This window comes from Hoplias malabaricus, chromosome Y (assembly GCF_029633855.1).
Source record: "Hoplias malabaricus isolate fHopMal1 chromosome Y, fHopMal1.hap1, whole genome shotgun sequence".
NCBI lineage: Eukaryota > Metazoa > Chordata > Actinopteri > Characiformes > Erythrinidae > Hoplias > Hoplias malabaricus.
Window position 1 is genome coordinate 3,027,796 of NC_089820.1, and position 15,699 is coordinate 3,043,494.

The 15,699-nt window shown below is 38.0% G+C and overlaps 1 protein-coding gene across 2 annotated transcripts in view; it reads right to left on the bottom strand.

Annotated features, from left to right (window-relative positions):
- The window catches only part of LOC136678694 (smoothelin-like), a 74,054-nt gene that overhangs the window by 13,670 nt on the left and 44,685 nt on the right, over window positions 1–15,699 (bottom strand). For both annotated transcript variants that reach the window (XM_066656793.1, XM_066656794.1), the window contains exons 9-10: window positions 11,069–11,638; window positions 7,792–7,865 (exon numbers count right to left, since the gene is read on the bottom strand). In XM_066656793.1, the coding sequence (XP_066512890.1) occupies window positions 7,792–7,865; window positions 11,069–11,638 (644 nt within the window). The remainder of the gene's footprint in view (window positions 1–7,791; window positions 7,866–11,068; window positions 11,639–15,699) is intronic.

The following is a 15,699-nucleotide window of genomic DNA, read 5'->3' on the forward strand; positions in this document are numbered from 1 at the left end:
CTCAACCACTAACTCCCTGCCCTGCCAGAGGGGATGAATCATGCTGAGAGCGCCAGAGGTTGCTAATCACCAGGTGTGTCAACTCATGGACAACAATGAGTAGGGTAGTTACAAAACTAAATATATGTAAATGTATGAAATCGGAAAATGATTGAAATCATTCAATACAATCAGTCTGTGCATGTCATTTCACTGGCTGAGGACAGAGGCCCAGAGAGAGAGAGAGAGAGAGAGAGAGAGAGATTTTTACTGCCACAAATTGGTAAATGTTTTAATTCCAATTGTCTTCAGCAGTGTATGAGTGTAACCTCTATACCTCTCCCTCCAAATCTTTTTGTATTATGTTGAGTGTGCACGTGAAGTGTATGTATGTATGTATGTATGTTTGTGCGTGTGTGTGTGTGAGAGAATGACAGAAATTAAAAACTAGCCAGGGACTTGTGTGTCTCAAGTGATGACAAGGGACCATGGGAGATGAGAGCCAGCTATAAACAGAGCAAGCCTAGTTTCCATAAGCACCCTTGCGCTGTAGGCTGTTCATAGAAATAAATCTGGACTGGCCAAAAGTCTATATGTTCAGACATCAGGTCTCCAGCCTCTTTTTATAGGGTGCCGTGAAAGGCTACCTGCCATGTGCTGCTGGCTTTTTGGTTTTGTTGTGCTTCTGGAATAAAGTCTCCCAAGGAGCCTTGTTACTACAATGTCTTGATAGAATGCACACATTTCTTGTGATGACACTAAACATAAAAAACAAGGCACCCAACAATGAGATAAAAATAGGCTAGGCCTTCTTTAAAAAAAAAAAAAAAAAATCTGAGAGTTTATATAAAGACTTGGCACAGCTGAAACCATCTCTAGTAACTGAATGAAGCGTGTGTGAAATCACTGAGAGAACCCCAATATTATGTAAGAGTTGGATGTTAAAGGCACTGAGGTTCATCCCGAGTGCACACCATTCAGCTGGGCCTATTCTTTTTCCACCTAGTATTGTTACTGTATTATGTACAGTGGGCCTTAATAAAGAGTAAAGGAATGCACAAATATTCTGCCCAATTGCACGTACCATCTGCCACAAAAGCACCAGCTAGTTATTGCAGATGAAATGCTTAATTTACAGTAATTACTACATAAAAAAATATTAAATAAAACTGACAGTAATCCTTGAAGGTTTCTGTTTCTCCATCCTCCCTCAATGTACATCTCATTTATCTGATGTGTGCAAAATTCTGCACTACGTTTGAGACTACCCAGCCTATATGGAGATACCACACAACATTAACAGACTACAGATCATTCAATTTCTTTAAATTAATAACAATTAAAAAATTATGCTGACCACCTCACCCTAGATCAGCATTTAATGTGTATACTCCAGATTCTGCATGCACACTGTCCACCACATCCCATTGTAAAAAAAAAAAAAAAAAAAATTTTACAGCTGCTAAAAACTTAGGTCATTGCCAGGACTAAAATCCTATTTGGGCCAAATTTAGCATGTTGGCCGCAGCTCAGATTTAAAGTATTAAATAGAAAACAAAAAAGAAAACTGAGCACAATGCTAGATGAAGCTGTACACGGGTATGGCATTTCAGAAAGCAAAATGAGAATGTGTGACAAGAGGGGCAACAAAGGTCAGCAGCACTAACTTTGACAGCTGGTCTTATCTAGGAAGAGAACTTGCATGCTTTTTTTGGCCAGCGTGGCCCTCCCTTATAATGCAACACAAACACATGCTCCTTACAACCACATAAGTGCACAGCAGCTGGACACTGTCCTCACTAGAAAGGTGCTCTAATTAATCCCTTTATTTAAAGGCAACTTCTGTTGTCTCTGGTTTGTTTACATTCATAACACCCATGTCTTTTAAGGTGGAAGGGTATGTTTGAGGGGAAATTAAAAGTCTGTTGTTTGTGTCTGAAGTTTAACTTGTCTAAGTTTTTATTCACTGTTTGAATTATCGCAGAAACTCCTTTGTAACTTACTTTGTTAAATTTTGTATCATTTGTGGTGTCCCGACTTTAGACTCAGTTGCACCTTAATTTGAAACTTTAAAAATAAGTCAATATCACCCACATATGGAGCAAGAACAGAGCAATATCCTCAAGTCCATTCATGTTTTTCAACATTGAGTTCTCTCTGCCTTTTAAGAACACATCCAGATGCCATTTCTCTGCCATGAGCAGAGAGACAAAGCCTAGCGTACTGGGCCGAGGTCCTTTATTGTTTAACCTGTTTACTGACACTAGGGTTTCATTAAGACATTAATCTGGTCTTCAGCACACAAACTGATTGGAGAGATTGTATACAAATTTACAGGTATAGTGGATTGGTAAAGACACGTTTGGCAGTCAAAGTGCTAAATATCTGGTAAAGCCTTATTTTTTTAGTTTATTTATACAGTTATCAAAGAAACAGATAAAATACAGAAGCTCTCTTGCTAAAAATAGCAGCAGTCATAATATAATGGTCACACAATACACTTATGTGCCAGAATCTACATAAGCAAATTCATTTCAGATTACTTAACTCAATGCAGTTGGAGACAAGTATGAGATGTGCTAATAGGTGGGGTACATGTCTCCATTAGTTTTCCAGAAGCACTTGTCAGCACATCCTGTATAAAAGACTTCAGACACCAAATATGTCTTGGCTTGGTCAACTACATGCTTGCAATAAGGTAAGCTTACAATTGTGTACATTTGAGCTCTATTGAATCTTTGTTTTAAATAACACTTCCGTTTTGTATTTCTGCTTAGTGTCAATAATATAACAATAGAATAAACCCTTGAAAAAAACACGATAAAACATGTACACATGCATACTACCATGCTATTGCTTCGGGAGAAGCTACCCGTCTGTGAAGATGTAGAAGACGACCGTCGAACAGCAAAGGTAGGTGGATGGGGGACAGGCTCAAAATCAAGATCAGAAGCATTCCTTGAGATCTCAGTGTCTTGATCTTCTTGTACCTGGGGTTCAGGTAGACCAAGCGCATGACAGAGGGCCTCTATCTGTCTGGCTAGCTTCTCCTGCTGTATCTTTAACCTTAAATTTTCTTCCTGCAAAGCAGAAACAGCTTCAATAGCTGGAGCCATCTGAGCTGTGGCTACCTCCAAGCGTTCATCTACTCGCTTTCCAAAAGCCTTTAGGTCACAATGGATCTCTTGTACAGCACACTGAAGAGTTAGCTCTAGACCACACAAGTTTTCATCAGCATCAGGTCTCTTTTCTTCTACATCTTCTGTAACCACAGAATCTGCAAGAAGGTCCCCAATGACAGCCTCCAGGCCAGACTCCGCACACTGGACTGGACTGCCGAGGGGAGCTGCTGTGTTCTCCAAGGTTGGAATAAGCTCCAGGTCGACACCAGGCATAGTTTTTGCTGGCTTTCTCACGTCCACCTCTGCTGAAAATGAGCACAAGCGAGGGCCTGGATTTCACACTGGGTATCCTCGTAAATTCAACAGTAGTTGATTAAACTATCAGAGCGAACAAAAGAGTGAAACCTCACACTGCTATATGCCAGTTGCCGACCCCACAAAACATACCTACTCTAAAAGTGAGTTGGGAACAACTCCCAGCTCTTTATACCCCCCACTAATATCCCTTCTCTACAGCTGGCCAGAATTTGAGCCAATGTCCAGGCTTGGAATTTTGTCACCATGGCAGCAAAGGCCCAGGGCCCCTCCTCTAACTCAGGTGGCATAGTCGTGTCTATTTATCACCAGTCAGTCCATTATCCTAGTGGGTACACCCCCTTCGGCCCCTACTGCTCTCTTTATTTAGAGCCCCTGCCCTTCACACCTCTACTGGCAGACAACAAACAGCCACAGGGGCAATGGGTGGACATTGTTTCTTATTTCCTGTACTATAGTCTAAATGAAGTGAACACAAAAGTAAGATAAGCTGAAGCCCAGTGCAATTTCACATTGAATTTTAAAGAACTCCAGAGTGCTACACATCCTCAGCAGCTTTCCCACAGCATTAGTAAGTTATTTCAGTGAGCATGAACTAAACATAGACAGAGACTGGATTATTGACTGAACAAAGCATTTCAATGTAAATGCCAATAGATATAATATACTCATTAATATATTAAAGTTTGTAAGAAATGTTTTACTTTTCATAGTAAATCAATACCAATGTATAGCTAACACTCAGCAGGTTTGAAGTAAAAATCTTTTCAGGCAATTTGCATATCTCTTAAAAATTAAGAGTTCAAAAATGATACATAAAAATACATACAATTATTTAAAAATGTATTCTTACAATAAGAGAAGCCCTATATTATATATATGTCATGTGTCATGGTATTTTGTCTGATGCAGACAAGATACCATGACACATTTTTGCTGGCATACATTTCAATCAGTACCAAAGAGGGAAATTTATCTGTCAATGAAGCAGCACTGTAATTCTTGGCACAGGGTAGTTATGGACAGCAATTATCTGTAGATAAGAATAAAACAAAATCAAACCAAGCTTTGAACATTTCAACATAAATTCTATAGCCTTCCCAAAAGAAGAGGCCATTGCTTTTGGAGAGTGAGATAAAGTAATACTTATTCATTTAATTTCAGGAGATTCATGTGTTTTAAGATTTAAAGAAGATAGTGGATGGGCATGTGTCCACAAAGTTTAAGACATCTGGCGTACACCGTAGTAAGTAACATTATCCATGCATGACAGCACCTATCCTAATGGTACTCAATCTACTTAAGAAGGCTTTCTGACTTTAAGTAGTTAATCTAATTGTTAACATATCAGAATCAACTTTATAAAGATTGTTTACATAAAAGGAATTAATAAACAGTATATTCATAACATTATGGAAAAATTACATTAGCTTCTGCAGGGTTCCACAGTGCATGCTAGGTTTTGTCATGGTAACTTCCAGGCCTCAAAAAGGCTTAGATTGGCATTCAGTCTTAATGCCCTAGTAATGGGTTTTAAAGGAACACTAGGTAAGATGTGTTTTTTTTCCTCCAAAAGTTTTAGTGCTTTTTTTCTGCTGAGCCCAGAGAAGCAACTCCAGAAGCTCTATTCTCCATATTACAGTGCATTACAATGATTTTGAAGCTGCAACTGTAAGGTAAAAACACTACCTTGTGTTTCTTTAATCTGCAACTATACAGTGAATAAAGCAAGCATCATGCAAATGCACACATTTACCTCTAAAAATGTTAAGGTGTTAAGAAAACAGAATTGTGTTTGCATTTGTAAAATTTTATAGATAAATGGCATTTCATAATATATAAACTGTTATATATATATATATATATATAACAGTTTGGAGGAATTCAGTCAGTGTGTGTGTTTTAAACAAATTAAAGAGTAAGAATTGCATCTGAAAAGCCTAGCATATTCACCTATTTTAGGTGGAACGAAGAAATCAAGCTTGGTAGTACACAGCAAATATTAGCTATTTAATGTGGAAATGAGTATTCAATAAGAAGCTGGAGAATAATGCAATAAAACTCTTTAAACAGACCAATTTAAGTTGAAACTAAATGCTTAAATATGAATTAATAAGAAGCAAGAATCTGCCTCCTAAAATGACATTTATGGTTAAAGGGAAAATAACACCAGCCTTGTCTCGTCTAAAATGCAAAGGTGGTTTAGACAGTAACAACTCGTTAATGCAGGGAAAACGGCAAGGGCTCTTTCCATTTTTGCCTTTCACTTAAGTAGGTAAATGTTTAGTGACATCACATACAATTGATTTGTATAATTTAAATGGATAAACTGAAACAACATTTACTTCAAAAAGTTTCAAAATCTATAGCGCTAGCTTCGGCTCTTAAGGTAGGTTTGGACAATAAAGGCTTGTAAATGCAGGGAAATAGCAGCCGCTCATTCACTTTGTGTTTTTCTTGAATAGGTAGATGTTTTATTGAAATTATGAACACTTACCTGTGTAAATAATGAACACTTGTGTGAGCTGTGTGGGGGGAGGCGGCAGACAGCTCTCTCCACTGTTTTGAAACTGTATTATAGTTCTGATTTTAAACGCTTGGCGTCAGTATTACAGATAGCTCCTTTAAACCTGTCATTTTAGGAGCATGTGTATATTGTGTAAATTATTTCTTTAAAAAATAAAATAAAATTTAAAAAAAATTCCCGCATGGGAACGTTCCCTATTTCTCTATAACTGAACCCTCCTCCAAAACATTCACCAGCTGAATACCAGTTGAGCTTAGCCTTTCACCAAAAACCCCACCTCTTTATATTTCAGTCTTACACCATGTGTTTTGGACAGGGTGCCAGTAAAATATCTTGAATTTGCTGTCTCTGTGCCTTTTCCTGCCTAATTCTATTTGCAAGGTTTGGATAGCTGTATACCATTTAAAGCCCTAATCTGTAGAGCACAACACACTGGTTTCAAATACACAGAACCAAATCCTGCGTAAGGCCACCCAGACAGATCAAAGAATGACCTCCTCCCTTTAAAATCTCTGTTAATGTTTCTCTAGCAAAATATTCTATTATTATATTTTCAGCTAGAACAGCAGTCATCATATGAAACCTCAAACCACACAGAGTTAAAGTAAGTCTGTTAAAAGTAAATGTTTAGTGAAGCAGCGCAGGTTGATTGTATAAGCAGTTCTACTGTATGATTCATAATGTTACCTGCATCCTAACTCCTTTCGTCCAAGTTTACCTCATTGTCCATGCAGCAAATGTTTCCTTGTTTTGCACCTGCTTTCCCTCTCAAACACTCCAAAGAAATGGTAATCCTCTGTTTGTCTAGAGCACTCTGTCAACCTGCTAATTAACCATCTCTCCCTTATCCCTAAACAAGATTACCACACTGACCCACATGGGTATGTAAGGGTAGAAACGTGTGTAAAAATAATAACAGACATTCAGTAAATGCAAAGCTTTAAATATCACATACTTCATCAAATTACACTGATCTCAAAGGCTTGCCATATTTTGCGATGCTTATAATATTTTAATACTGCAACCATGAACTGGATAAGTGGGTACGGACAATGAATGAATGAAGGAATTAATAATATTTTAATGTAGTCACCTGAATGTTATCCAATTTATAGTTCTCTTTAATATATAGCAACATACGCAATGGGAATTTATACAGTGTATTTAAAATCTAGGAATAAACAAGTACCCTAAAATGTTTTATTTATCGTTTACGTCATTTAACAATTATCTGTAATGTCTAGATTAATAATACCTTACAATACACAACACATATTGATGGTAATTATTAATCTTGAAATGAGGAAATTTATGTTATTAATACTTAATACTCTTGAAGCTATACTATATATTATTATTATATATATAATAAGAGTTCTTCTTCTGTTCTTCATTTTGTCTTTTTAGAACTTTCTACAAAATATTTGAACCATGGTATTTTAATATGAAGGTAGTCTGCAACTTCATATAACCATTTTTTGCACCGTGTGTACATTGTAGAGATAAAAATACTGAAATCTTACTTAATCTCTACTAAAACCACAGATAAAAATACACAACATTAAATCCTACAATGTGTGGTGTTTCAGGTAAAATTGGAAATGCCTTTTTTATATTATTGGATGCAGTAACCCAAAAAATCTGAAGAGAAAAATAGATTGTAACAGTAGGGTAGCTGAATGTAAGGCGGGTGGGGATGTAAGGAAACTGTAGATGTGGTTTTTGGCCCTCCCTGCCTGAACTGGTGAGCTCTGCTTTCAATTTTGCAGCTGCAACAACTATTCTTCTAAAAGAAAGTAAAGAAAGGTTAGACATTTTGAGCTAAAGTCTTGCGTGAAGCCATGGTACCTTAATGGAGGGTCCTGTCAAGAGGCTGGAGCTGGTGATCTTGAAGGGTGAAGCTCTGAGACCAAGCGTCAATTCTAAGAAAAACAAAGAAAAGATGAAACCATTTCAGAGACCTACTAAGGAGTTTGGAGCTTACATTGCTGGAAAGTGAAAAATCTTTGAAAGTCATACATGGCATCTGAACACTGTCAAGTCACACTAGTGAATATTTACCCCTAAATATTTATAAGTTAAATAGGTCTAATTCCTTGCTGGCCGACATGTATTTGTATACATTTAAGACTTATGGTCGAAGTGTGGTGCATGGTATAAAGAATATGTGGCTATTACAACGTTATGTAAGCTGTCACACTGGTACCACCAGTAAGCAGAGTAAGTCACATTGCTGCTAACATAAATATAATATCCAGCACTCGACTGGGGTGTTGATGGCACGTGTACTTATTGCCCTATCAAAAATTCTCAAACTGTAAAAAGCTTCAGATCTGCACAAATTGTGCCATGTTTTGCAACCACAAATATATTTATGCAAAACCAGACCTCAAATAGTTGTTCACTCAAACCTAAACAAATTGTATTTATCCCAACACCAATAAGAATTCCCAAAGAGTGGAGTGCATAAAAAAAAACATTCTCAGGGAGTCAAGGATAACATTCTCAGCTTAGGAAAAGAATGATAGTATAATCAACTGGACTGGATATTTTTAAAGCCCCTGGGGCTTAATTGTCAAGCAGTAAAACTATATTCCCACCCACACACACTCTAAGAATGACAGTCTCTCTCTGAATTCAGTAATTATAAAAGAAAACAATAAAAAATAAAAAGAAATTAGAGGCTAGCAGAGTAAAATATTCACCCTACACTTCTACAAGACAACAGATGGCAGAGTAGAAAAAAAACCCTCAAAATTTAAACAGTAATTTCAAAAGCCACCCTCAGTGATCTAGTCTAGCGTAAGTGGGCAGAGATATGAAGAAAGGATTTGATAAGCATTTACCAAAGAACAATTCAAAGCTATTTATAAACATGTTAGAAACAGTTCCAATGCCGCAGACAACCAAATGCTTCAATGCACATTTTACATTTTTTTTGTCTGAGAAATTCTCAAAATCAACCAATTAATATTGACAGAACTTTCCATACAATCTACCCAAATGCTGCAATTAAAAAGTTTTAAAAGATGTAAATGGCACAACTGACCATGATTTCACCTTCTGTCAGTAGTTTGAACTGGATATACATGAACAAACCTGCTAGATGAAATAATCAATAAAAACTAGATCTGCATCTGAAATACATAGTGCTTAAATTGAGCTGAATGTGTGTGCACGTGTGTGTCTGTGTGCGCACGTAGAGGCACGTTTGAAAAATTGTGGGTGAAAAATATTTGGAACAGCACAAATACTAATCTTTACAAATGCAAAGTAATATAATATAATTTGTCAATTATGCATGCATTTGTGACCCCAGCTGATGTAGGTTTTTTGCCCCTTAATTCTCTCTAAATTATAAGCATATTTAATGCTAATAATAGCTTTAAGTTACATTAACATCGTTCCAATGCTTCTACAATATGCTTGGCACCAGTGCTGCCTCCTCATAAAGTTACATATAGCCCTGCTTTAAGTATCATAACAGATTTTGCCCATATGTGCTCAAAAGGGAAACAGACAAGACAAGTGGTGGTTAGTGGTCAGACCTTGGCTGTAACTCAAGGTCATGGTTTTGATCACAGCTGATATCTTCACTTGTTGAGCTCTTCAAGAAGCACACTAAACCCAAAGCTGCCTCATGGTGTATCTGACTGCTGCTGGCTAACACTCTGGGCAAAAGTATGAACTAAATGACAGAATGGAAATGTAGAGGCTTTGAAATATCCCTGGCCGACTGCAGGCCACTTTCTGAGGCAAGGATGAGCGAAGTGCTTCCAAAAAAGGAAGATGTGACAGAGCTGTGGCACAATGACAAAAAACACTGCAAGAGAGAGCACATCTGTATATATATGTGTGTGTGTGTGAGAAAGAGAGAGAGATGAGAGCTAGTTCCTTGTGATTACAGAGACAGGGTCTTATCTGGTTGATTCTTGCAGGTGGTGAGAAATAACTTTAAATTAGCAGACTGTTAAGCAGAGCTTTAACTATAATTTTCCTTCACAATTGTAAACACAATGAACCTTATTCACTCGTGTAACCTTTAAAATGTTTATTATTCTTCTAAACTTAAGTTAAATGAATCTTCTCCTGATCCACACTGATAGTCCCATCTGCACTATCGCTAAGAGAATGTAGCAGGGGGGAAAAAACGCATTTAATAGCCTTGCAGAAGAAAAGTAGTTCGGAAATATAAATAGTTTCCAGCAGACAGTGGACTAGACATCTAATATCATCTTACCAAATAAGGTTTTCTTGCATGATTTAATTTTAAGAAAATATAATGTAAAGAAATATTCAAACATATGGCATTCTTTCCTACATGGTTGCCAAATACCATAATGGACACTTCTTCAGAACTGCATGACAGTGCATTCCATTTAACCAATCCACTCCTCTCCAGAACAGACATCTGGGAAATACATTATTTGACAGGTCTACAGGAAGTCAAGGCAAACAAATATGTTCATTAACTATCTATGATATTAAACAAGCATTTAGGCTTGAAATCTCTAAGGTACTCATCTATCTCTGCAGTGTAATACTATTATGCATGCAAATATTCCCTTCCACTTAATAGCATCCATTGAATCCATGCAACTTTTCCCCTAGGGTTAAGGATAAGGCAAGAATGCACTATAAATCAACATCATAAGCCCATAATAGCATAGTTATAGTATAATTAGAGTACACTAGTACCATAAACTACTAATTTATCATAGTGGATCAAAAGATAAGTATTTGAAACCTTTATTAAGGTACAATAATGTAATTTGGTTTAATGCATAATTATGCTGCATTAATTAAAGATGTTTGAACCAACTTTTTAAGAATCACAGTTTGCAGAATTTCTTAATAGCATATCGGTTTATGAACATGAATTATTAGCTGTTACATGAATGCATTTTAAATATGTCACTATTAAAACATTTTAATCACCTTTTTTCCTCCAATATAATGTTTGCTATGGTTGATAACGTAAGAATAAGCACAGCTTCTACAATAAAAATCAGGTTGGTAAAATATTAGAAATTCTTGCTTTGTCCAGCAAAATTAATGGGGCTGCAATTTGTTCTAAAATTACTATGAAAGCTATACAGCATCAAATGATAAACATATTACCCACCTGCCCTCTGTCCAGAGGCACCAGTGATGATTCGGGGCATCGTGTTGGCCGACGTGGACGAAGATGCAGAGGACACTTGTGGAGCAATTGTTCGGCCATCCTTGATCTCGATGGTGAGGAAGGTCTTCATGTTGGACTGTGGATCTCCCTGGGGGTCCAGTGTCCTGGATAATGCTTTTCCCTCAGGAGTCTGCCCTTCTTCTGAGCTCTGGAAAGCACTACTGACATTTTCAGTGGCGTTCTGTGGCCCGCCCACTGCCCCCAGTGATTGGACATTGGAGAGAGTCTCTGATTTGGCAGGCAGGCCTCTGCCGAGGTTTCCCCCTCTGCCTGGGGAAGTGGACAGACAAGAGGAAGGAAGGGATGGGGATGCATTTTGAATCTCAGAATGTTTTGGAGTGGCTACGGCAGGCCCAAATACATCTGTAGATGGGGGTCCTCCATGTATGGTTCTTTGGGCATCCCTTGTCGGGCTACAAGGGGTTGTAGGTTCTGCAAATTTACGCACTCTGTCTCGCACTGAGCTTGCCCTGTTGATTGGCTGAGAGGTTGAGGTTTTGCTCATCAATACTGAAAAGACACAGAACATTGTTGTGGAGATTTAATTTTATTAACTCAATGTTTGGACTGAGAACAAGGAAGATAGAGGCAACACTAATAAAAATTAGAGGTAGGGGAAAAAAACGTAACAGCAGAGACAAGTGGTTTTTACATAGTTCAAAAAGTATGTACACAACTTTTATTTTATTTTATTTTTTTATGTACATGCTCAGTAGACATTGAGCAAACAAAAATTTGGACAGACAATCAGAGTGAAAATTATTATGGTCATGAATCTTGGTTTATTCCAAATCCTATTTACACTGAACTGCAGCAGATAAGGGACTCTTCCCTCCAAGATCACAAAGATCCAAAATGAGGTTTAAAAAAAAAAAAAAGCCAGATTACAATCTTATACTGGATGAGGCCCCTAAGCTTGTGCTTGCTGTAATTGCCCTATTCGGTCATGAGAACGAGTGAGGGATTTGGGATGAAGCCATTAGACAGTGGGGAGGGCAGAACGTCTTGATAATGAAAAGAGTGGGAACACTTCTCCCCTCCCCCTGACTCATAAACATAGGAGAAAGGAGTCACAGAGGGTGCATTATGTACAGTCAAAGTTTGAAGACTCCTAATCATAGTATTTTCACATCTTTATTACAATGTCATATATAATTAAATATATCTAAACTATCGCAACAGATGCATCAAGGTTAAAACAACTTGTTTAGCTTTTATGGAATGTTATAAGCTTGACATTTTGCTACTGTAGTCGTTCCTGACTAGGTCTTCAGTTTGTCTGTGTAATTGTATTTCACCTACCTAGTCGCTGAGATAACACATTCTAATCCAAATCAATGCAGTAGTGAATTAGACAAGGCAAAGCACAATATAAATAGCCATTGCGTTCTAGAGTGTAGGTTTTCTCAGGCATTAATTTAGGCGTGTACCCTTAAAATATAGGCCCCATAGCCTGTGACCTTAATCTTAGGCCTAGTACATACGTGTGTGTGTGTGTGTGTGTGTAATATATATATTTTTTATTATTTTTTTTTTCCTCCCCATTCCCATTCATTTGATAAAAGTCATCCCATCCTCACCTCTGTTCAAATAAACATTACTAACATGCTTTTAAGAGCTGTCAAGAGCATGCCAAACCAGCAGGTGGCAATATAAGTTTAACCATAAAGCCACGCTGGCCAATCAGAAGCCTTCTAAGACCAATGCTATTTTGGCAGTGCCAGCCATGCGCATAAACAAAACAGTCAAAGGCACACACATTGATGTCAAACAATAGAGATAAATGGTGTACAGTCTATGCTCCAAGCCCAGAAGTCTATTTTACCTGTCTACACAACACCACTGAAAATTGGGTTTCTAAATGTTTTCATCCTGGGAACAGTCTTAAAGGTTGGTTACATGTGGATGAAAGGCTGATATAGAAAGAAAACCTACATTTAAAAGAAATACCTGTGTATGTGTGGAAAAGACAACACGTGGTTAATGGTCTATTTGGATTGGGGTGGGGGGGTTATGTATCCTACCTATTAATTTACTACCATTAAACATTATTTAACAGCAGTTATAATAATTTTGTAAGAGATTATGAGGAAATGACGTTTTTTGACATCATCTTGTTGTGGGATGGATATTTTTGGTAGAGGTTCTTCTCTCAAAACAGTAGAGACAGTCCAAAACTCCAGTAGCACTGCTGTGTCTGATCCACAACGTGAAGAGCATGCACACAAACTTTCTTCCAGGAAGCAGAAGAAACTACATATTACGTGCATGTTCTCTGGTGTCACACCAATGAATAGATCGAGCAACGACTCCCGTCTCAGTTATTTACACCAAGATTTATTATTCAGTGTAAATCCATCGTAGACGTTACTGACCTCCTGTGGTAACATGACATTATGTCAGCTTCTGTGTAAAAGTAATCACGTCTATATAGGACTTACCAAAGTCTACTTGTGGCATTCCAGAGAGGAAAATGATACCATAATAATCTGGTTTGCGAAACTACTCCATCTAAATATGTCTTAATCATACTTGAACCATAAAAAAAGCAACCTAAACACAGCTGCTATCCTTTTAATTCTCTCATTGCCCTAGGATTTCTGACTCCAAGCAGTAGGACAGGGACACTATATCCACTTCATCCAAATTTTAAGATCAGTACAATCAACACATTAAAGTTGGAACTGACCTTTCCATTTGTTAAACATTCTTAACACAGCTTTTCAACATAACCTAAAATAAAGCTAGATCCATTTCAATTCAACAATTTTTTTAGCAAATCCAGGGATAAAAACAACTTTCTTGATGTTATTCACTCCAGTTAAAAACTGGACAGTTCACAAAACCTCTCCACACAGCCAAGGAAAACTATACCTTTTTGTCTTTATTTCCTCTTTAAATTCTCAGCTGACTTTGAAACTAAACCACCAGATGCTTATCTTTAGTGTGGGCATCTGCCAAGTTCCTCTTTTTTTTTATTCTATTTTAATGTTCTGCAAGTACCTGCCAGGTAAAGCCTGGCCCACACTGCAAAATAATCAGGCCGATCAGCTCTTCCCGACATTCGTAAGAGGTCTCCCAGATTTAGGGTGACCATAAATAATTATCTTCTGAGATTATCCTGTAGTGTGGGGAGTCTATACGTGGTACTGTGGATAGGGTGGTCTGGAGGTACCTTTTTGGGGAGCGTTTAGTTGATGGAAAGAGAAAGTTTTCATTGGCATACAGCCAATGAAAACCAAAAGTCATTATCTCAGAAAATTAGAATAATCAACACAAAACAACTGCAAAGTTTTCCTAAGCCTTTAAAACAGTCCCTTAGTCTGCTTCAGTAGGCTACACAATCATGGGGGAGACTGCTGACATGACAGATGTCCAGAAGTCAGTCATTGACACCCCCCTGTTATATCCAAGCATATTAATGGAAAGTTGATTGGATGGAAAATGCGTGCTTGAAAAAGCAGCACAAGAAACAGTGATAGCCGCACCCTTGAAAGGATTGTCAAGAAAAGGCCATTCAAATATTTGAGGGAGATTCACAAGGAGTGGACTGCTGCTGGAGTCAGTGCTTCAAGAGCCACTAAGCAAGGACGTATCAGGACATGGGCTACAACTGTCGCATTCCTTGTGTCAAGCCACTCATGACCCAGGGACAACGCCAGTAGTAAATGTCATACCTGGGCCAATTTTTTAAAAAAAATGACTGGACTGTTGCAGAGTGGTCCAAAGTCTTGTTTTCAGGTGAAAGTAAACTTTGAATTTCATTAAGAAATCAAGGCCCCAGAGTCTGGAGGAAGAGTGGAGAGGCACACAATCCAAGCTGCTTGAGACTAGTGTGAAGTTTCCACAATCAGTGATGGTTTGGGGAACCATGTCATCTGCTGGTGTTGGACCACTGTGTTATATCAAGTCCAAAGTCAGCGCAGCCGTCTACCAGGAAATCTTAGAGCACTTCATGCCTCCATCTGCTGACAAGCTTTATGGAGATGCAGATTTCATTTTCCAGCAGGATTTGGCACCTGTCCACACTGCCAAAAGTACCAATACCTGGTTTAATAACCACAGTATTACTGAGCTTGATTTGCCAGCAAACTCTCCTGACCTAAACCCCATAAAGAATATAGGAAGGTGAGAAACACCAGACCCCACAATGGAGACAAGCTGAAGGCCACTTTCAAAGCAAACTAGGCTTCTATAACACCTCAGTCACACCACAGGCTGATTGCCACCATGCCAAGCCGCATTGATGCAGTAACTTTTCTGTATTAAAATCATTTTTTTAAAATAAACTTTATATAATATTCTAGTTTTCTGGGATAATGACTTTAGGGTCACAGAAACACCACACTTATTAGTATAGTGTAGGGCCTCCTTTTGCGGCCAATACAGTGTCAATTCGTCTTGGGCAGAGGGATTTTAAGCTTTTCTTCTTGCAGTATAGTGGCCAGGTCACTACGTGATGCTGGTGGAGGAAAATGTTTCCTGACTCGCTCCTCCAAAACACCCCAAAGTGGCTCAATAATATTTAGACCTGGTGACTGTGCAGGGAGATGTTCATGGCATGAACATGG